Source organism: Vanessa atalanta, chromosome 2 (assembly GCF_905147765.1).
Source record: "Vanessa atalanta chromosome 2, ilVanAtal1.2, whole genome shotgun sequence".
In the NCBI taxonomy this organism is placed as follows: Eukaryota; Metazoa; Arthropoda; class Insecta; order Lepidoptera; family Nymphalidae; genus Vanessa; species Vanessa atalanta.
The window spans coordinates 2,974,203-2,995,872 of record NC_061872.1 but is presented as its reverse complement, the minus strand read 5'-3'; the positions used below and the strand labels follow the sequence as shown (position 1 = coordinate 2,995,872).

The 21,670-nt window shown below is 33.1% G+C and overlaps 2 protein-coding genes across 2 annotated transcripts in view; one reads left to right on the top strand and one right to left on the bottom strand.

Annotated features, from left to right (window-relative positions):
• LOC125075629 (FERM, ARHGEF and pleckstrin domain-containing protein 1-like) overlaps window positions 1–5,064 on the top strand; it is a 52,192-nt gene extending 47,128 nt beyond the window's left edge. The window contains exons 24-30 of the mRNA XM_047687337.1: window positions 96–193; window positions 424–547; window positions 891–1,031; window positions 1,288–1,394; window positions 1,770–1,912; window positions 2,229–2,345; window positions 2,495–5,064. Of these exons, the coding sequence (XP_047543293.1) occupies window positions 96–193; window positions 424–547; window positions 891–1,031; window positions 1,288–1,394; window positions 1,770–1,912; window positions 2,229–2,345; window positions 2,495–2,540 (776 nt within the window). The 3' untranslated portion in view covers window positions 2,541–5,064. The remainder of the gene's footprint in view (window positions 1–95; window positions 194–423; window positions 548–890; window positions 1,032–1,287; window positions 1,395–1,769; window positions 1,913–2,228; window positions 2,346–2,494) is intronic.
• Window positions 5,065–8,306: 3,242 nt separating this feature from the next.
• Window positions 8,307–21,670, bottom strand: part of LOC125074626 (adenylyl cyclase 78C) — a 59,173-nt gene continuing 45,809 nt past the window's right edge. Inside the window, exons 4-29 of the mRNA XM_047686001.1 lie at window positions 20,513–20,620; window positions 19,061–19,139; window positions 18,599–18,675; window positions 18,417–18,509; window positions 18,300–18,342; window positions 17,763–17,915; window positions 16,993–17,189; window positions 16,443–16,635; window positions 16,218–16,361; window positions 16,053–16,132; window positions 15,633–15,782; window positions 15,347–15,483; window positions 14,582–14,749; window positions 14,398–14,503; window positions 12,911–13,012; window positions 12,211–12,419; window positions 11,792–11,980; window positions 11,324–11,638; window positions 11,016–11,250; window positions 10,763–10,883; window positions 10,505–10,611; window positions 10,300–10,414; window positions 9,885–10,030; window positions 9,462–9,678; window positions 9,191–9,284; window positions 8,307–9,023 (exon numbers count right to left, since the gene is read on the bottom strand). Coding sequence (XP_047541957.1) covers window positions 8,621–9,023; window positions 9,191–9,284; window positions 9,462–9,678; window positions 9,885–10,030; window positions 10,300–10,414; window positions 10,505–10,611; window positions 10,763–10,883; window positions 11,016–11,250; window positions 11,324–11,638; window positions 11,792–11,980; window positions 12,211–12,419; window positions 12,911–13,012; window positions 14,398–14,503; window positions 14,582–14,749; window positions 15,347–15,483; window positions 15,633–15,782; window positions 16,053–16,132; window positions 16,218–16,361; window positions 16,443–16,635; window positions 16,993–17,189; window positions 17,763–17,915; window positions 18,300–18,342; window positions 18,417–18,509; window positions 18,599–18,675; window positions 19,061–19,139; window positions 20,513–20,620 — 3,981 coding nt within the window. The 3' untranslated portion in view covers window positions 8,307–8,620. The remainder of the gene's footprint in view (window positions 9,024–9,190; window positions 9,285–9,461; window positions 9,679–9,884; window positions 10,031–10,299; window positions 10,415–10,504; window positions 10,612–10,762; window positions 10,884–11,015; window positions 11,251–11,323; window positions 11,639–11,791; window positions 11,981–12,210; window positions 12,420–12,910; window positions 13,013–14,397; window positions 14,504–14,581; window positions 14,750–15,346; window positions 15,484–15,632; window positions 15,783–16,052; window positions 16,133–16,217; window positions 16,362–16,442; window positions 16,636–16,992; window positions 17,190–17,762; window positions 17,916–18,299; window positions 18,343–18,416; window positions 18,510–18,598; window positions 18,676–19,060; window positions 19,140–20,512; window positions 20,621–21,670) is intronic.

Sequence of the window (21,670 nt, the reverse complement as noted above, 5' to 3'; positions counted from 1 at the left end):
GTTTAAATGTGCCTAAAAAAAAGACAAACAAATTTTCAATCGTTATAGATACTGATTAATATTATAATGAATATTATTTTTTGATTTTCCTTCAGGGTACGATAAGCTGTTGGTCGCCGACCGGGAATTTATAAGATTAGGTTGCGTCTACACACACACTTCCAAAGGATTACAACAAAGAATGCTATTCTTGGTACGTATATAAATCGTATTTAAATGAAAAGCCACCTAATGATAAGTGATCACCGCTAATTGCACTGTTAATAATATTATCCATGCCATCTTCAGTTCGTAACAAATCTTGGGAACTAAGATGTTATCTTTAATGGTAATTCAAAGTGAATCTGAAACTAAACTAAGTATAGTATGCCGTAAAATAAATAGAAATTCCTTAGAAGAACCTTTGTCAATGTTTGTTTACAGTTTAACGACATCCTCATTCTGGCGTCTAAGTGTTCGAGCGGCCAGTTTCGCGCTCACTCGGTACTGCCGCTGGACCAGCTGAGCATCGAACCTACCGAGTTACCCCATTCATTTGTGATCAAGGGTGAGGTTAAAAAACTATTATAATCTTAAAAATAATTGATCGTTTTTAAAGCGGATCGTCAAACCCCGCATCGTTCTCTTTAGTTTGTTGTTTGATTTCGCAAACCATGCATCAAAGAGCGGAGTGGAGGTATTTAGTTGATGTTACCTATAAAAGAGCCGAAAATTCACGTAACGACTACGTGACTGACTACTTTACGACACTTTACGTACGATTCTTCTCTAAGTAAACATAAGGTGTCTATTTTTATTTTAATCAGATTTGCACTCACAAATCTACTACTATATAATACTAATAAACTAAGTACGTGTAAGTCTCTGTACTCACCATTGCGGGTGTCCAGGCGAGGACTGCCGGCTGACGCTGAGCGCCAGCGGCGAGGCGGAGTTCCGCGGCTGGCGCGCGGCGCTGGGCGGCGCCGTGCGGGCGGCGCGCGCGCGCCCCGCCGCCGACCTGCAGCTCGCGCACTCGCTGCACGACTACGGTATGAACCTCCACGCGGGGGCTCCTCTACCTTTTTCTTCGAGTATTACTCTCGGGGCTATTTATTTTACAATAATTATGAAGACCTATATAATAGTAAGATCATTTCCATTCGGATCCTCTTCGATTATTAATCCTCCGAACTCTATTTGTCATTTCAAAATGTACTGTATTAATTTGCAAACTAAACTAATAATGTAAATATGAAAGTTACTCTGTCTATCTACGACTTCATTACCGGCGCGTGTGTGCGACAGAGGAGGCGGAGGGCGCGGGGGCGGGCGGCGCGGGCAGCGCGCTGGCGCACGTGTGCTGGCACCGCGCCGCCTCGCTGCGCCGCGACCAGCTGCATCGCGCCATGCGGGTCCGTTACACGTTTGTACTTGAATTAACATCGAATCTATGTGTCGAAACATTAATATCATTATGCTTGGTAAAATTGGTCCTATAAAACGAAGATTTCAAAGTGACAGCCTAGAGCCTAGTAGGAGGCAGCGATACATTTTTTCGTAGAAAGTGAGGCAAACGCTTAGCATCAGTAGATTGCTCGTCCACTTTCCTTTCTACTTTTAAAGAAATCGGTTTGGTATTTTTTTGTTGAATACATTTTCCATGTACGATGATATCATATTTTTCATTTTTTTTATGTTCCAAGATAAGTTTATTAAGTTCACTTTACATTTATTTTTTAAATAAACAACTAACAAATTGAAACAAACGACGCGCTATTACATCACAGAGCCAGCTATCCGGATATTTGTTGCGCAAGTTCAAGAATTCTCACGGCTGGCAGAAACTGTGGGTGGTGTTCGCGATGTTCACGTTGTTTTTCTACAAGACCTGCCGCGACACCGCGCCGCTTGCGTCGCTGCCGCTCCTAGGGTGAGACATACGAGCTTGTCTCTATTCACTAATTATTTTAACTAGTTTTTTTAATAATTATAAGTTGTACTTTGACTTGGTAACACGAAACAAGTTTTATATTACACCTTGTTCTCGAATGAAATATGTGAGGTTTGTCTGTAAGTTCAGGCATAACCAATTATAACTAAAATTCCTTGCAGTATGATCTATAAAACAGGCCCATATCGATTACAGGCATTTCTAGGTATGGGTCCGGTGATCACCTACCACCGGACCCAAAAAAAATTTATCATGTCTCTCTTTAATATATTTTTATTTTCTATATCACTTACAGATACACCGTTGGCGCACCGTCTCCCGGTGATGGAATCGATAAAGAATTCGTGTTTAAACTGCAGTTCAAAAATCACGTTTACTTCTTTCGCGCCGACAGTCACTTCACATACAATAGGTAATGTTTGATGAAAATATTTCCGAGATACCATTTGGTCCTGATGGTTTTTGTGCATTTTCGTATTTATAGATTATTTTTTTGTTTCATAATAGACTATAAATAAATTATATAATTTTTCATTACATTTATTTTCTTTTTATTTACAGGTGGATAGAAGTCTTACAAACACCTATGGTTTCAGAAGACAATTAAATCTACAATATTCAACCAACACCAAGTTTGTGATAACAAAATAAAATGAATCATGAAAGGATATATGTATCATAAATGAAATAAAACAAAATACCATTACAATTGGTGCCATAAAGCTTATAGAATTGTTTGTAAAAATATACACGAACTTTAATGTCAAAAGTGATGTTAATATAAGTTCTTGCCTATATTTATTTTCGAATAGAACTAAACTACCAATGTATTATATGTTTCTCTATACTGCGTATAATAATTCATGCCATAAAAGTCTCATATTGCGCGCTCTTTTTCACATATGATAATATCACTACGCCTGCCATAAAGCCCGTTAGTGCGAGGGAGCGCGCAATATGCACTGCTTTAATGACAACATGCCACGAAATATTGTACAAGGTATTAAGCGTTTCGTTGATCGGTGTTAAGTTTGAGACGTCAGTACATATGATAAGTTTAAAATAAAAAGACAAATCGAATACGACGATGACTTGTTGCGACTGTCGCACAAAAAGTGTCACTTGTCCTTGAAAAGGGTAAGCAAGAAATATAAATAAATTACAAATTATACATAGTGTCATTATCATAAGAATATTAAATGCGTATAAGCGAATAAACTTGTGCAGAATGCGAGGGAGATGCAACAAGAGAGAGAGAGAGAGAGAGTGAGAGAGCACGATATATTTAAATAAATGAATGACTAGTTCATATGATTATTTATATTAACATTTGTACAAATTATGCAAAGACAATATACACTTTCAGTCAAAAAAAAATATACGAAGAGTGAAAGGGTGAGAAAATAGAAATATACTTATAAAATATAATAAACATTTGTATCAAAGATAGAATCCATCATAATAACTTATTAGATAATACGTTAAGTATTTATTTCCTAATAACTTAAATATTGATCAATTATTACTAACACACGAATGTAGTTTATAAAAATGTTAAGTATGATTGCTCATTGCTATGTCCTATGTAGTAAGGAACGAAGAACTGATGAATATAGTACAATATTAAATAAGGCGTGTTAGAGTTGGACATTCCACGAATTTAACGAATATAATTTGAATAAAACTTTTATAACTTAATAATCATTTTCATAACTGGTTTGGAAAGTGGGCAATTGTTTTTTTTTTCTATTATTTTGAGTAAAGCTTCGTCCACAATGGACAGAATAATTATAATTACATGTATTTATCGACAACACTTGGACTGTGTAATACAAAAGCTTCTTATCCATAGAAATCATTGATGCATCGATACGCCTTTATGCCGATACGATACCGATACCGATACACTTATCGAATTTAAATAAAGGTAAAATAAATGTAAGTAGACATGTTGATTGATTGTTTTTTATTAATAAATAAAATGATTATGTAAATAAAAAAAAATATTAAAATAAAACGTTACAGACTTGAAATGTGAATATTGGTAATTAAGCTCAGTAATTAAGGTTCATTAATAAGAGTTAGTATCGTTGTATCGGGCAGCAAAATATCGCCGATACCGATATATCGGAAAACCTGCTGTATCGCCGATATATCGGTATCGGATGCATCCCTAATAGAAATACTAGTAAAAGTTGTAAGATTTAAAAAAAAACATTTATATAATGATTTTACAGTAACTCTGTTACATAATGTTATGCATATTACTTTAACGATATTTCGAGTATTTTTTCTTATATAATTGCTTTATCTTTTTGAATCTGAATAACTTTTATTAGTTTTTCGTGGATTGGAACGTTTCTGCAACCGTTTTATTTCAAAGCAAACTTCAAGTATCTTACGTACACAAGATGCTTGAAATTAGTGTGATGATTGTTCTTAGCTTTTGTTGTGCGAATTGACCAAATTCAATCAAGTTATTATTTTTACATAAATGATATAATAACAAAATATATAGCAATGTAATTTTTATTCAAGAGTTATGCAGAAATAACCAAAACTAGGCTCGTAATAAAATGAGTAATTATTTTAAATTCATATGTATAGAATATCATTCCATACAATTTTGCAAAAAATATTACATATTAATATCATCGTCATCGATACTGTTATTGCAAAAAATTTGTAAATTATTTTTGAAAATAATATAAATAAAATATACACGTTTCGTATAAAAATGTATCTCTGTATTGCATTTTAATGTAATTAAAAAAAAATACTTAAAAAACAAAAAGATTCCAATATTTCATTTTCATACAACGAACAAAATTACGTGTTCAAACGACATCTGGTGGCCTAAATCCTAACTAATCATAAGTGAGGAAGTGAGTTCGTTTATAACCCTTTAACATTTTGACTCCCGATCGTAATGACATTTTGTAAACATGTTTCAGTTGCACAGAAAGAACATAGGGTACCTAACACTTGCCTTATTATCCTCATACGCTGGCTAAGCCTCGGGCGAAAACTATTAACGATTAATTATTAAAATCAAATTTATAATAATTTTGTAGTACTTCTGAGAAAACTCATTAAAAAATTTATTTTGCACATACCATATACCAAATGGTAATAGTACTTTTTAATTTCCTTACTGGAAAATTATACTGAATTATAAAACTTTTGAACTAAATTAACATTTAAATTTGTTGCTTGAAAGAAATTCTTATTTTACATTTAATGTAATTTAAACTATAAAAAGCGTGCGTAGTTACATGACACGTCAGTAATGTTACATGTAATGCGATTTGATGCTAAACGCTGGACTAAAATTTGATCTTGACTTTGAGGGATTCAATTATTATTATTTTTTATAATCGAAAGAAATTAAATGATGTGATCATTTAAAATATTTGTAGTGCCTTTAAATAAAATAAGTATCTTATTTTAAATTGAGTAAACTTATAAATGAAAGCAACACGATAAATTTTATTAATACGCTATTACGTGTTCACTAAGTATCATACAATACGTTTTTGATATTTATTAAATATGTATCACAAAATAAGCAGGTCGAAAATTACCCAGTGATTTTGGACGACATTTGATTACCTATTTAAATTAAAATCCTTTTTATATGCACATCTATGGTGTATGCCATTGGTGCCATTTGAATGATGTTATTTTCATTCTGCTCGTTTTAATATTAATAATGTATATATATATATATATATATGTCATTTGGAAACGTCTCACTGTAAAAGAATCTTGACGCAATTGTTATTTATAAGAATAATTAAATTGTAAATATAAATAAAATGTATACTTTACCTTTACCTGACTGACCAAAATCTCATCTAGTATAGAACTATTAACAAACGAAGGCGCGGCTGTCCACGTTAAGTAATCGGCGTTATAATGAAATAAATTTAACAAAAATAAACTCATTCGTTTTTTTTTGCTGACTTTACTCTTAGTCGTCTCACGCACACTAAGACATATTGTAAGCACAAGAATAACTTACTCGTACTAACATACATATAACGGTACGCCTTGTTGAGTGAATAGATCTATATAATCTATTTATAAAATACACATTCAATGGAAATAGGTTCTTATAATATAATGTATGTAATATAAAATCAAATCTTTATTCATTATTTATTCTCTGTTGCTTGTACTAATGTTTACTATTGAAACTTGTTAATATATATAACGTCGTAATAACCGTATTAGTTTTATAAAGTGAAACCTTTTTGCGTATACGTATGTGATATACATATGGAAATGTTGCACTCAAATCCGAGCCCGTAATTTTAATCTCACCCAAACAAGTTTCACTTAAAGTTCTTCTCAATGATGTATTAAAAAAAACCTGGATTTTATTTATCCATTGTTAATATATACTTTAATAAGAAAGTAATTGTAATTTTTGTTTTTAATATTAGACGGTAACTGATGCCAGACCTTTGCGTAGTATTATTTGTGTCGTAAAAAGAATATGTGATTTCATGCATTCTTTACAGATATCCTGTCCTTTGGCGAATGTCTGGTATCGGAGCTACTTTTACCAATTCCAAAATGTTACACGGCTGTGTCGTTTGAGATGATGAAAAGCGAAACACTCGCTAGAATGGGCGAAGAGGACTATTTAATAAATATGAACGTCACTTAAGGTCAACACAATATTTTTTATAAATAAATTATAGAAATTCAAAGGAAATTGTGTTTTATTTACTTTTTCTTCAAAGTAGTGTTAGCGAGTAACCCCAGCCTGCAATACGGTGTTATGTCATAGGATGTCCTAATTAATTATACCACATTACATATAATGATTATAATCGAAACTATCTATTTTACGTTATTATGTACTTATAAAATGATTATTACAATTAGTTGCTTGATAATTTGTTAAACTTTAATTAATACTATTTTATTTGGCATATTATTTAAGACTGAAATTCGAATCGAAAATGAAATTCTGCCAATTCAGCAATTCTGCGCCGATTGAGGTCGTATGCTGAATAAATAAAATGATTTGATTACTTTTCGTCCTATTAAAAGTGATGAAAAATTTATAATACTTTTAAAGGCTATTTCTCAGAAGTGATTTGGCATGATAAGATTTGTTTATGAAGTAATTTAGGAGCTACAGGACACCATGACTGACTCAACCAGTGTCCAAGCACATTAAACATGCAGTTATTAATAGTGAAATAAAATTCGTTTCATAGACCACCATATATATTTAGTTTGAAGATAGACGACATTCATTCATAATATTAATAAAGAATAAAATATTTGGCTTTACTTTAAATCTAATAAATAATATCTAACAAATTTCAAAATTGATAATCGATTATTTTATGATATCGATAATAATTATCTTCTTAATTTATAGAACATACATATGTCGATTATATTTACAATAATATAATTTATTCAATATAAATAATTTAAGTATAATTTACCCGTTTTATGGCTTAACATTTACTGGGAGATCAATTTATTTGTTTTGGCATAGAATTTCATTTTAATAATCTAGAAAAAATATATATTTTTAATTAATATATAGGATAAATATTAATTAGCTTAAACAATACTTATATAGAAACAAGAATATTTAACATCCGACTAAAACTTTTTGATCTTAGCTGCACAAAATTAAGATTCTACTAAATATAAAACTCTAGAAAGACATTTATAGCTGTTTCGGCCACAAAGCCCTAACTCCTTATAAATTCCCCGGGGACAAATCACCGTAGAATTTTAAATACCGTTAGATTGTAATTTATCTCGTGAGATTGTTCACTGTCGAAATATTGTGAACGGTGATTTAAATCAAATTAAAACGTCAATATTTCTATAGTTTATGATATTTCGGTTAGGTTAGTGTTTATAATTTAACTGAAATTACACACTTCCATCGATTATAATCTACCGAAAAATAATGCGTTAAAATGTAGGCAGTATGTTGCGGTTCGCAATCTTTCGACAATTCAAAATCTTGCGAGATAGTTTATAATCTAACGCTATTTACAATTTTACGGTGACGTATATAAATTAATTGCACAACTGTTACCCATGCACCCTATAATAATAGTATACACGAGACATTCGTTAAAAATTAATTTACTTGTTTCCTTTTAAAATCTGATACAAAAACGAAATATTCCGATTTAGTTTCGTAATTTTTTTAAGATAGTAACGGATTCATAAGTCCGTTATACGCTACGTGAAATAATTTAACTACACAGAAATCATAATACTTATTTGTTATAATTGTTAACCGACTTTGTGGCATTCATAGGTAAATTACAGATACATGTAATATTATTTTTAAATATGAAATAGATCTCATTGATTAAGCGTATAATGTTGCAATAAAATACACAGAAACAATTTGCAAATTGTTATTAAACATATGACAAAGTTAAACTAACGCTATTATATTAAAATCACAACATGTAATTAATAAAGCAATGGTAACAAATCAGTATATGTACCTAGTATCAAAAGTTACTCTTAAAATAAACTCAATAAATAAACATGGACACATTAAAAATATTCTCTACTGCGACGCCAGCGTCTAACTAAGTACTTCTCAACTTACATACAACATATAAAAATAATTACAAATGCTACTTATTATAACAGCTATTTATTTTTAATAGTATTTTTTGATAATTACATCCGAGTAGTCACGGTGTCTCCGTTCTCTTCAGTGACTTCTTGATCCTTCTTTCTCTCCTTGTTCCGACTTCTAAAGAACGAGGCCGTGGTAACGGACCTAAACCTGAACGAACCGGGCGCTCCGTTAGCGATCGAAGTTTTCGAACCGTCATTTTCTTCTCGAATCTTCGGCGATCGATCTCTGTTTGGTCGCGTACGATAGGAAAAACTTGCTGCTTTTAGTCTCGCGCTTATTCCTAGTTTAGTGGGTCCGGAGAATAATCTTTCAGGTGATATGTGTGACGCGGTGGGCGTGTGTGGCGCGGACATGCTGCTGACTATCGGAGGCGCCATGTCCGGTCGTCGCGCAACCATACTATTCGAGTAGGGTCTGCTGCCGGTCTCTGAGTCGCCATTGCTGAGAACAAGGCGGTATTGATAAAACAATAGCTAGCGAGTGTAAATGTTTCTTTAGTTAAATAATATTATATACATTTGTAATCGTGTCACTCAAAGTCTTAGTTGATAAGAATATATGTCTGTACAATATGTGTGACCTTTAGTTGGTTGTAAAGTGTGGCTTACCAAGCAAGCGTGTTGCGCGGACGAGTGCGGCGCGGGCCGGGGCGGCGCTCGCTGGGCGCGGTGCCGGCGCGCTCGGGGCGCACTCTTCCCGGCGCTGCAACGTATATATTATATTTATATGTAGCATGAAAAATAAATTTGCGTAGAGTTATGACAGCTGGCTGCAATAGACACTCGACAAAGCATAATAAGCAGAAAATCTAGAGTTTACTGTATCAGAGAATCATTGAAAGATTAATTGCAAATATTAAATATGAAAGGTTGTAGTAACCATCAGAGGATGCGCAGAAGGGATGAGTGTAGATGCGCTTGCGCGCCTGTAGCATGGTGTAGACGAGTGCGGCGAGAGAGCGCGGCGGCGCAGGGGCGGTAGGCGCGCCGGCCCCACGTGCGCCTACACGCGTCACCCACCACGTCTCCATGCGTCCTTTGCCTTTCACCTCCACCGCGCCGCGCGCCTCTACGCCGTAGCCACGCCGCTCTAATACCTGCACGAGTATTTTACTCCGTTGAAGCATTATAGAAATGGATGTCAAATTAAATTCTAATCGTAAAAATATATTTAGCTAAAGTATATTCTTTACTATTTGTAAAAGTGTTTATAGTGACAAGAATTTAAAATTATTTAACTACAAGTACAATTTGGAAAGTAAAAACTGTGCCTCTGTTTATTATATAGGTTTTGTAAACGAACCTGCTTGGTGTACTTAGTGACTTGTATGCGGTCCATAGCACCAGTGGACTCCATTCGCGAGGCTTCGTTAACAGTATTACCCCAAATATCATAAACAGGCTTCCGAGCGCCGATCACACCACCAACTAATGGGCCACAACTGATTCCTATAAATAAATAATATGAATCAGACACTCAAAAAAAAACTTTACAATTTTTCTAAATAATATCTGGCTGCAAGTTGGAAACGTATGCCTAACTCCGTGAAAAAAAAAAGGTTTGCGCGTTTAACGCCAACTTTCAAAATGTACTAAAAGAAATAGAAAACACGAGAAAATAAAGTTTTTGAAATATTTTGATTAATCGTAACAAATACTCTGCAACGGAGCTGTGTTATGCTGAATAATTTGAATTTAAATAAAGAATTACTACTCACCTACTCTTAAACGGAATTTATTGAAGCTATGCTTGTTAATATCTTCCAGAGCCTCTCGTAGTGCGAAAGCGTAATCGACAAGTGCGCAAAGATGTTCACAGCCGTCATCAGCGGTCTAACAATAATATCATATTATAATATAAAATTGAACTGAAATCTTTTAATTAGTCTCCTATTTCTAAATGGATCCGCATTTAAAACTTACTTTATGGTTTGGGTTAAGACCAGAGGCAGCCATATATGTAGCTCCAATTGTTTTTATTTTCTCAATGCTTTTGAATCGAGGCTGCATGAGCAGTCTATCGAAGTCAACTGAAAATAAGTATGAAGTTAAAAATTAATAATCACTTCTTAAGAACGAAGAATTGGTTACATAAAATGCGATCATAGCTGATATTATAGAGAAAATGTTTTAATTGAATGTAAATTTTGATTGATAAATCAAATCTGTTTGGTACATTACAAATGATTTCGTTGAGTAGTCTCATGCAGTCCACGGCTTTTTGTTCGGAATAAAATTCGTGAAAATTAGGTATTCCAGCAAACATTACGCCCACTTCATCCCTTCGCTGTGAGTATAACTCCTGCAAAACAGCGAAAATCTGTTACTATTCTGATAATAAAATTAATTTTATGGTTGTCATCTATATCAAGACAAGCAATTCTATGATTCAAATTATTATTAACAATAGACCGTAAATCTTAACCATACTTACATCTGGGCATCTATCTTTGCTTAAGAAATGATTAACCACGTGATCAGGAAGTATGTGCTTCAGCAGATGCCTGTTGGTCCTTTGCGTATCCCTCATTTCCTTCAAGTCTGTCTCGGCTTGCAGTTTCCATAGAAAATCAAGTCTAGACGTAACTTCGACGAGTCTTGCATGATAAATCACTATTATGGAAAACATCGTCATCAAGATCAACATTTGCACGTAGAAACGAAGGTCGCTATAAAATAAATAATTCCATTAAATTAAATGATTTCTAAATAAATAATGCAAAGAAAATAAACATTACTTACGAATCATGGGTAGCGGAACTGTAATAGTCTACGTTATAATAAATGAGTAGGAGGATCGAGTACATCGCCACATTGATGATCGCTAGCACGGTCTTTATCAAGTAGTAAAGTTTCAATATTGAAGTCAAAGCCACCAAACATATAATCCAAGTGAAAACAACATATTCCGGCTTGTAACATTCGCCTATTTTAGCTTCCTCTGATAGTATTGACTGCGCGGTTTTCGTAAAATTTTCAGTAGTTGAATTTAACAATGTGTCATTTTCTGGCCCGGCAGTAGGAAAAGATGGCGGGCATATGTATAATTTTGTCGTGCTGGAAAAGTACAATTTATTAAAATCAGTTGGTCTAAAAAAAATCTTGACTTAAAAAAAAACCAAAGAAGCTCTTTAACTAAAATATAATTTCATATTAAATGCACTACAATGTCTTGAGAAGTTAAAATATCTGAAAAATCTTTAATGGTACCTGGATAACGACATAATTGTGACAAAACAGCAAATATGTATGTTCCGTCGAAGTCTATTTGCGCTTATGGCGGCAGAGAAATGCGCCAGAAGTGGCATTGCCAGAGGAAACTCTTCTGCCATCACCAGCAGAAACGACAGAGTCAGAAGAATAGTCATTACGAACAAGGTAATAACGAGCAGCCAGCAACTGAAAGAAAGTTGTTTAAGCTTTTATGTGTAAAACGAAAAGTATTATTATCAGTTTACGCAAAGTTTACACAAAGTTTTTTTTTGGATAGAATTCACTCAAATCACAGCTTCTTTATATCAAATAATATGCAAATATCTAAGTGCAATACACAACCAAAACACAATATAATAAGAAACGGAACTCCTTATTAGCTAAACAAATCAAAAGTGGACTCGAAACCGACGTACTTGAAATGAATAATGCACTGAACGGCGACAATGAACAGCCAAAGCACCCAACAACACATCACGTTTGACTTGAAGGTCTTCTCGTCGAGTTGGCCGAAGCGCACATCGAGCGACGCGCGGCGAAAGTGCAGCGACCATTGCCGCATGTGTTCGAGTCGCATCCGCCGGTTACTGTTCACCTCGATCGAGTGGTTTATTATATCGTCCTCCTGACGGATGAAATTTAAAACGAATAACATTTAAAATAAATAAAATTGTAGTTAATTAAGTTTAAAAGTCTCATAATATCGGTTGGCGGACGAGCAAATGGGCCACCTGATGGTAAGTGATCACCATCGCCCACAGACAATGGCGCTGTAAGAAATATTAACTATTCCTTACAGCGCCACCAACCTTGGGAACTAAGATATTATGTGCCTTGTGTCTGTAATTACACTGGCTCACTCACCCTTCAAACCGGAACACAACAATACTGAGTATTGCTGTTTGGCGGTAGATTATCTGATGAGTGGGGGTTGCACATGATGGTTGAAGGTGGTGTATTTTTAGCTCTTAAATGATGAACAAAATACATTGCGCATATATTAATGAAATGACAATTGAACTTAATGTTTAGTCGTCGATGTATTATATTATGTGCATATACTCAATAGGAAATATTACGGTAAGTTGCTTAATTGATGCATCATAGAAATAATACCTCTGATATCGATGTTATTTCTATATCCTGTCCATGTTCCACATCTTCGTGTTTGTTTGTTCGTCGATACCATGTCGTACCACTGGTGCTGCTTTGAAAATACTGTGAAAAAAATTGAATTTAATTTCATACTAAGTGAAGTGCTAGAATCACATTTAAGTTTTATTGTCAAAAACCGACAAGACTCATCACCTTGCATAAGCTACAAATTGATGTTACAATGCCAGAAATTTTTACGCAAGTGCCAACTACAACTGTTTAATATTACAACTCAATCGGAAGTACGATACATACAAACGTATACTTTACGAACGAAAACAAGTAATAATATTTTTTATGTATAAGATAAATTAGCAGAACTTCTATTTATTTAAAATGAAATTACAATTTTGGGTAATCTATTAAAGATAAAGTATTATTTTTATTCCTTAACCGCGTTACCGTGTCCTTTCAACAGAACAGAATAAAACATTCCTAATGATATATATATATATATATTCTTTATTGCACTTAAAAAGACATTACAGAAAATAACAAAATAGAGAAAACATAAGCAAAGGCGGACTTATCTCTAAAAGAGATCTCTTCCAGTCAACCTATGGAGGTGAGTGATAAGAGTCAATCAGCGGGCAATGTAGTGCATCATTACTTATAAAAAAATATTTATATAAATACACATTCATACACATATATATATAAATATATACACCAATACACATATATATATATATAAATAATATAAATATATATATATATATATATAAATATATAATATACATAGATACACACATATTAATATCAAAGTTTATGATGAAGGGTAAACTTGTGTCAGGAAATGCTGTCTTAATCGTTTTTTAAACATATCAATTGTAGTACTGTCCTGTATGTATTTAGGAAGTTTGTTCCATAGTAGCGGAGCTCGTACTGTGAACGACTGAAGTCGAAATTTGCTGTTACTCCGAGGCACATCGAGCATCGTAGTGATGCAAGAACGCCTGGAGCGGGTTGAAGGAGGAAGCAGGTTGAGGCGGGAGCTGAGGTATTCAGGAATATTAGGGTTTGTGAGAATATTGAAAAGGACCGAAAGGATGTGCATATCACGGCGAAATCGGATAGGTAGCCATTTAAGTTGAGCGCGGAAAAGAGACACATGGTCGTACTTACGTAGCCCGAAAATAAAGCGAATAGCAAGATTTTGTAAGCGCTCTAACTTATTAAGCTGTTCCTCTGTCACATCCAGAAAGCAAACATCAGCGTAGTCGAGAATAGGGAGAAGAAGAGATTGAGCGAGCATAATTTTGGTGTTGAAAGGGAGAAAATATTGGAGACGTTTGAGAGAGTGAAACGTGAAATGCATACGTTTACTAAATCAATCATCGACCGTGGGTCGCCGTTCAATTCTCTTGCAGTGTTTATTTTACATTAATAAGAAACCAAATAAACGAAGTGTGAAGAAACAATATTATATTCTTGAACTGGTATCTTACATTTTGGAATGGCATCTCAGGAATCCAATCGGTAGTGATCTCCTCTTCAATGCTTCCGCTCGGGCGTCTGGGTAAGACTTCGTTTTGTTGCATCGGTGGTTGCATGCTGATTTAATAATATAATTATTTAATATGTAATCTGTAATGTTCTGTAAATATTTCTAAAGACTAAAGTTTAGCCTACTTGTTTGTAGATTTATTCCTTGTCCGCCTCGGGTGTTCCGAGGCTTTAATCAGGTAAGTTGAGATGTTCAGTTCACGTAAGTAGGGATTACGCATTTCACCCTCCCCGGGTTCAACTTCGAACGCACCGTTAAGGCACTCCATCGTGGCTGAAGATATATGTACTCGGCTGTAAAAAAAGTCAAGAAAACATGTTCAATCGGGTCTGTCCAGTATTTCATAAATTTAATAATTCGGTTCTCCTGCTCGCTTGCCTTCAACAGTATTAAAGGTGCATTATTTTGCTCTTCACGATTTAACCTTATAGTCACGTGATATGTCTGAATTTACGATCGATTTGATAATTTTCAGTATATTTGAATTAATTTGTAATAAGCCAATAAAATATCCAATTTTTGTTAGAGCAAATGTTAGCCTAGGTTTAACTTAAGTAATAAAGTTAGTTAGTTAGGTTAGTTAATCATAAATCCAAGTGTCTTTAAAAAAAAGGTAATAAAATTATAATAATAGTATGATTTATCGTTTGTAGAAAAAACGTATAGAAATTAAGTTAGTATTAGATGCAGATGAATTGACCAACATTTAAAATTGCTTCAACTTGAATCGAATGCAATAGCTTAAGACAGCTGTATCCAGATATATTTTTTTATTTTTTTTAAACGTAGAATTGTATTGATAAGTTTAAGTACATGAAAGCAACATTTACGGTAACATGTTTGACATTTTTTTGTACGATCACGAGTTATTGATTTTCTTTTAACCTTACCCTGGTAATCCTCCACTTTCCATGTGGTTGGCTAGTGTAACATCGTGCGACCAGAGGTCGAACTGCCACTTCAGCAGACCCAGTACACCGCACAGTACTATGCCACTATGGATACCAATCCTCATGTCTAGATCGACCTGTTAATTAAATCAGAATAACTTATTTCTGCTGTCATATATCTCGGGTTTATTTCATATAATTATTTAAATGATTATATATCTTCTGATTGGATATACCTACTGTATATCTACAATAACGTCTAAGAAATATAACCTTAAGTATATACCTGTTTGTTGTATCGAACGTCTCGGATAACGCGAATCATTTGTAGGCCCATGTTGACGCAGCAGAAGGCGTGGTCGCTCCGTCGATCAGGTAATCCACTCACGCAGAAATAACAATCGCCCAACAATTTAATACGAAGACAATGATTCTCCTTTATAAGAAAAAAATTAGATACATAGAATAAAAGATAAGATGGATATAACTTTATATAATTATCTAAATATAACCAGGCACAATATTAAAGTCAAAATCTTTAACGAAAATCAATTAGAAAGTTTACGGCATCTATGAATATAATATACGTTTTTGGTTTAAAGTTAATAATTCAGACTTGAATACTGACTAGCGAAAAACAATGGAATATTTTTTTATTTCAAGGATTATAGTAATGTTTCTGTATAAAAACAAATCGAGTACTTACCGATGCTAATCGATCGAATCTGGCAAACAGTTCGTTTAACAACTTCACCAAATCCTGGGCGCTACATTTGCTAGAAAGCTCTAAAAATTTAAGAATAAAAGTAAGAGTAATTTAATAAAAAATAACTCATATTATTTATATTAATTAACTAAAAACAAACATTACCTGTGAATCCTTTGATATCAGCGAACAGAATCGAGACGTCCTCGTGCCGCTGGATGTACAAATTATTGAATTGCTGCTCCTGGAATTCTCCTCTGACTCGCGATACGTGACTAGAAATCTCTTTGGCTAGGAAGTCTGGTATGACTGTAATGGAAATGTCATTTAATAGTAACACTGTGGAAATATTTTGTTTGAATTCATATGATTATGTCTGCTATATCTTACCACTTTGAAATAGCTTCCACTGTCTGTCACTCTCTCGTTTAGTTTTCTGTCTTGTAACCATTGATCTATGCGTTTCTAGAAACGCCTTCCGCTGACCCCAGTCTGCTAGATATTTAGCGTACATGCCGCCAAAATTAACAGCAGTGTAGAGCAAAGCATTGCCGAAAAGAAGTCGTATACCGCAAGAGGGAGCCTTGTGAAAAAAACAATCATAAAATTTTATTCAAAATGTTTATGACATTTATATCTTTAAAATAGATTTTTTAATCCTTGAAAAGTCAAGTAAGAGTTCACAAAATACACGATAAATGGAATGTTAATTCCTTGTACAATAAATGTACTTCCAACCATGTTTACCAAGGGGTTTTGTTCGTAAGGCGATAACAATGGCTCATACACTCTTTGAACTGGAACAAAGCAATACAAAGTATCGCCGTTTGGTGGTAGAAAAGTGATTGGTACACAGGTTTATACAACGCTCTTCTTCCATTTGAACTACATACATACCTAAAACAAGTTATATATAATTTTTTAAGGAGAAGCTACTTACGGCATCCGGAGTTTTTTGCATAATTTCCGGTATAGTGACAGCCGTGGTTAAGACATGCGACATAGAGGACAGCAGACCTATGACGATGCACCAGCCGAGAGAGAGGGGTAACATCGCGTATGGAACGAATATTATGAACAGCATATACCACACTTGGTTCTGTGGTTCTTGGAATCCTATACCTTGTCCACTTAACCCTGAAAATAAAATTATATTTATTCAATTGCATAATGTGTTTAATTCAAGGCACTCATTCACTTTTGTTATGTAACAATGCTTGTTCTATAAAAGCATTTGAAGTTAAACATTTTTACGTGCGATGAAGCTAAATTTCAGAATCGAATTTGAGTTCAACGGTATAAATTAAACGTTGGTGTTTTGTTAATCACTTGTATCATGTTTGCCGAGCTCTAATGTAAAATAAATATTTTACATATATCATAGTCCAAAATACACACACACACATCAAGACACGATTTAATTTTACAATAAAATGCTTTTTAACTTCCAACTTCCAAGATAATACATTTAACTAAAACTAAGACTTTTTAATTTTAATTAAAAAAAAAAAAAAAACTTATTCGAATTGTCGTTACAGAAGAAATGCCAAACGGAGAATAAAGGTGCGTATTATTTCATGAGAAATTATTGTATTACAAAAAAATGTAGCTTACCTTAATAGATTCAATTCGTTGCAAATCATTCCTCCAAATACGGAGATTTCTAGACTAACAGACATTGAAGATGCTTAATATAAGGTTTAATTTTACCTTGAGCTATAAGCAATATCCAGGTGGCCGCTGCAGCCCAATGTAGATAGTTGTTAGCGAAGCAGCGCCAACAACCCAGTAAGCACACGGCTATATTCAGCAGGGCGAACGCCGCAGTCCAGGCTATTTGATAGCCGTTTGTAACAGTGTCAACTAAAGTACACAAAAAAACTAAAGTTGAAAAACACATTTTTATTCGATATAGAAGCGTTATAAATGCTTATTGATTGTCAAATATCTACCACCGGTTTCAAAGAAGTTCAGACCTGGGAAGAAACGGCGAAATAAACTTAGCGTGTTTATTGATGAAAGAAATACAACGATACGAAAATTAAGCAAATTCAGCTTAGTATAAAAAGTCAGATTTCAAAGATTAACAAAATCTACAACTAATATGATTTAAACTGTTACACATTTTTTATTACGTAACAGTGACTTTTTTAATAATGAATAATTGTCTTAATAATATTGTACGATTCTTAACAAAGGTATGAATGTAATAATGACATTTTATAAACCAAGTTCAAACATACTTACGGTTATGACGATTTGATAATGTGTAAATTAACGATAAGCATATCTGAAATAAAAAAATATATATAATTAAAAATTATTATTAAAATGCCTAAATATTTATATAGAAAATAAAACTACCTTTAATGCTAGATCAACAACGTTGACCATTATAAGAGATTTTTGTCTCTGCCTCCTCGAGTACCTTTGATACGATAATTCTACAGTTTGTTCCTGAAATCATTGAATCATATTAAACTTATAATAGAACTTGATTTTCATTTTTATAGCAACCATTTTCCTTTTATTAATTCTTGTCTTACCTTAAAACTATTAGTTATAGAAGGCCAATATATTCCTTTATAGTATCGACCTGTTCTTAACATACTTTCTGTTGCGACTGTAATAAAATACAATAAGATATATAATATCTATCTATCTATAAAAAAAATGTCATCTGCAAAGAGATGTGGCCGCACAGGAGTATATCTCATAGTCGGATAGAAGATTCGATGGCAATCCGAAACGAGTAGGAAAAATGCCGCAGGATGATCAGTATTACGTGCTATTCGAAACTGAATTGTAATACTGCTTTATTCTTAAATAATATTGTGAATTTGTGATGATCACCATGAAACCATCATCATGAAAGGTAAAACTGCAGCGCCATCTAATTGGTTCAATCCAAATTATCCATATTTAAACTCAAATAGATTCACAAAATTTAGAGTGAGTGGTTAGATTAGTGAGAGGAGAAGAGAAATGTATCGAAAAAATCTTTTTACCTGGATCGTTTTCTGTGCGAAAGGGATCGATACTGTTACGAGCGCTATTCGTGGATCCATCGTCATCACTAACACGTACCTGAAAAAACAGTATCGTTAATGGAAAAATAACTAAATAACTACTATGTCGGACTGGCTATATGGTCGAGGCAGCGTTACCCAGCCAGGCCTGTTCGAGCACGCCTACGACTCTTCATACCCCTGATTGGCGTATAAAATTTAATACTTAGAAATAAATAAAAATAGTTTGGCTTTGAGGCCATCTCTGAAAATTCCCAATTTTTATCAAGCTCAAAGCGTTTAAAAAAAATACTGTTCATAATGATTACATAGCCCAAGCCATTGTACTAATATAACTGTTATTAAAACAAATGATTTGAGCTGTTTACATTTTGTGTGTATGCTCTTTCAGTAGCTTCACTGATTGTGGCCGATTGTGATAGTTGATTTGATGTTTCATTCGCTCGTCCATTTTTGTAAGCTCGGCCATATTAATATATACACAAATAACTAGCCCTTAGAGTGGAATAAGGCTAGAAGATTTGTGGATCACCCACTTACTTTTTTAACATTTTAGCATTGCCTATTATTAACCGATATCAATTTAATTTGATTTTTGTTCTGAAAAATTGATAGATTGAAGGTTCTCCAATGTAAAGTAAAATAAAATCAATCAACTACTAAGAAAATTATGCATCTCTTAATGGAGGTAATTTTAGAAAAAAATACACCTTAAAAAAATGCACCTCCAATGGGTATTGCGAATGTTTAAAATTTGTTTTTAATTTTTTTTTGTCTTTGAATCTAGCAAAAAATTAGTATAATTATTTGTTAGAACATACATATTACATACATACATAAATACAATCAATTATAAATTAATCAATTATGAATCTACTCTTCAATAAAATTAAATCAATGTGAGTTTAGAAAATAAGTTTGATTCTATTTATTTTAAAACAATCAGAATTTATCCAAAGACAATTTTCAATTTATCTGAGGGATAAGACAAAACAAATAAAGCTTAATCAGATGCACAGTTTCATTCAAGTTCTAAAGCTTCAATTTAATTAGGTTTAGTAAAATTCGATGAATTTACATCACAACAAACTTTAGTGTAATAATCCGGTTACAGGCTGTAAACAGAATTAAAGAGATAAACTTCTAATAAAGAAATATAGTCATATATATATGTATACAATTGAAATAAAGTTATAGAATTATTAAAAATTTTATATGCATAAAATGCTTATTTAAATTTTACATCAAATATTTATATTTGTTTTTTTATTTAAGAATTAATATTTTAATTATTGGTTTTCAATTAATTTATGAGTTTGCATCCAATCAGATGCAGCTATTATTAATTCTTAATACTTAAGAAGGCATTTTACAAGAAAAATTATACTAATTCTTGTTCTTTGGATTTACAACGTTTATTATTGTTCTTACTTGTTCTTCGGGAACAGTGCAGCTGGCGCCATCGCCAGGCAGACGTTCTCCTTCCTGACTGGGACATTCTTGCCCTTCCCCATCCCTTGCATGTTCGCAGCAACGAGCCTATTAATAAGCAATAAAAAAAAATTAAATCAAATAAAACATTATATTTATTTTGAATTTAGAACCAACTAATAATTTAAGGCGAACATTCATCTCAATGGCTTTGTAAGCAAAAGGGAGTTTAATTCACCAAATTTTCTTCTGCGGATTTCCGGAAATACGTATCAGCGAATTTCACCCGACGCGTTCCATTGTTCCATGCGATGTTTTCCTACACCGCTAAACACAAAATAATATTTATTCTCTATTATTCTGACTCGCAGTCTCAATAATACAATCTCCCATCTTAAATTTACATATGAATAAATTTAGAATTCAAACGATAAAAAACTTGAAGTTGGTATTCTGTGATATTCACACAGGATATCAAAGAAATTATATTATATATGATAATTTACTGCATATAGTTGTTGAAAAAGAGTTTCTCTCCCGTATAGTAGAGTCTATGCTTCGACCGGTTTACAATTAAATATATCTCGTCAAATTATTCAAAGTTCTTGTAAGAGCATACTTGAATAGATTAAATAATTTATTTTCAGTATATTTTTGGATAAAATTTAAAATACTAATAAAAATTATAATGCACGGAAAGCAAAAACGCTGGAACTATTTCTCCGCTAAATCGCGATTCCAATTCTCTATATAAATAACGAGATAATTGGAATTGGGATTCAATATAAATGACAAAACAATGAGGCAATGAGACGGTGTTATACGTTTTAAGATAATATTCATATTACATTAAATATTTGTATTATAATATTAATAAACCGAATAAATGGCTCTACAAAAAATATTTTCTACATCTACATGTAGAATTGGCTACATTTATTCGTAGCAGAGCTACGACGATTAAGTTAAAAGCCATCTAAGGTACTATTTACTTAGAAAAGAGTCAGATGTTTTCACGAACATAGTTTATATTGTGTATTATGTCTAATTAACTATTATCTACGTATATAAACTATATAAATCTTAACGCTTAATTTAACTATAGAAATAGTATCGTCACCTTCGCTTCAAACACCACAGCGATAAAACGGTAAAATG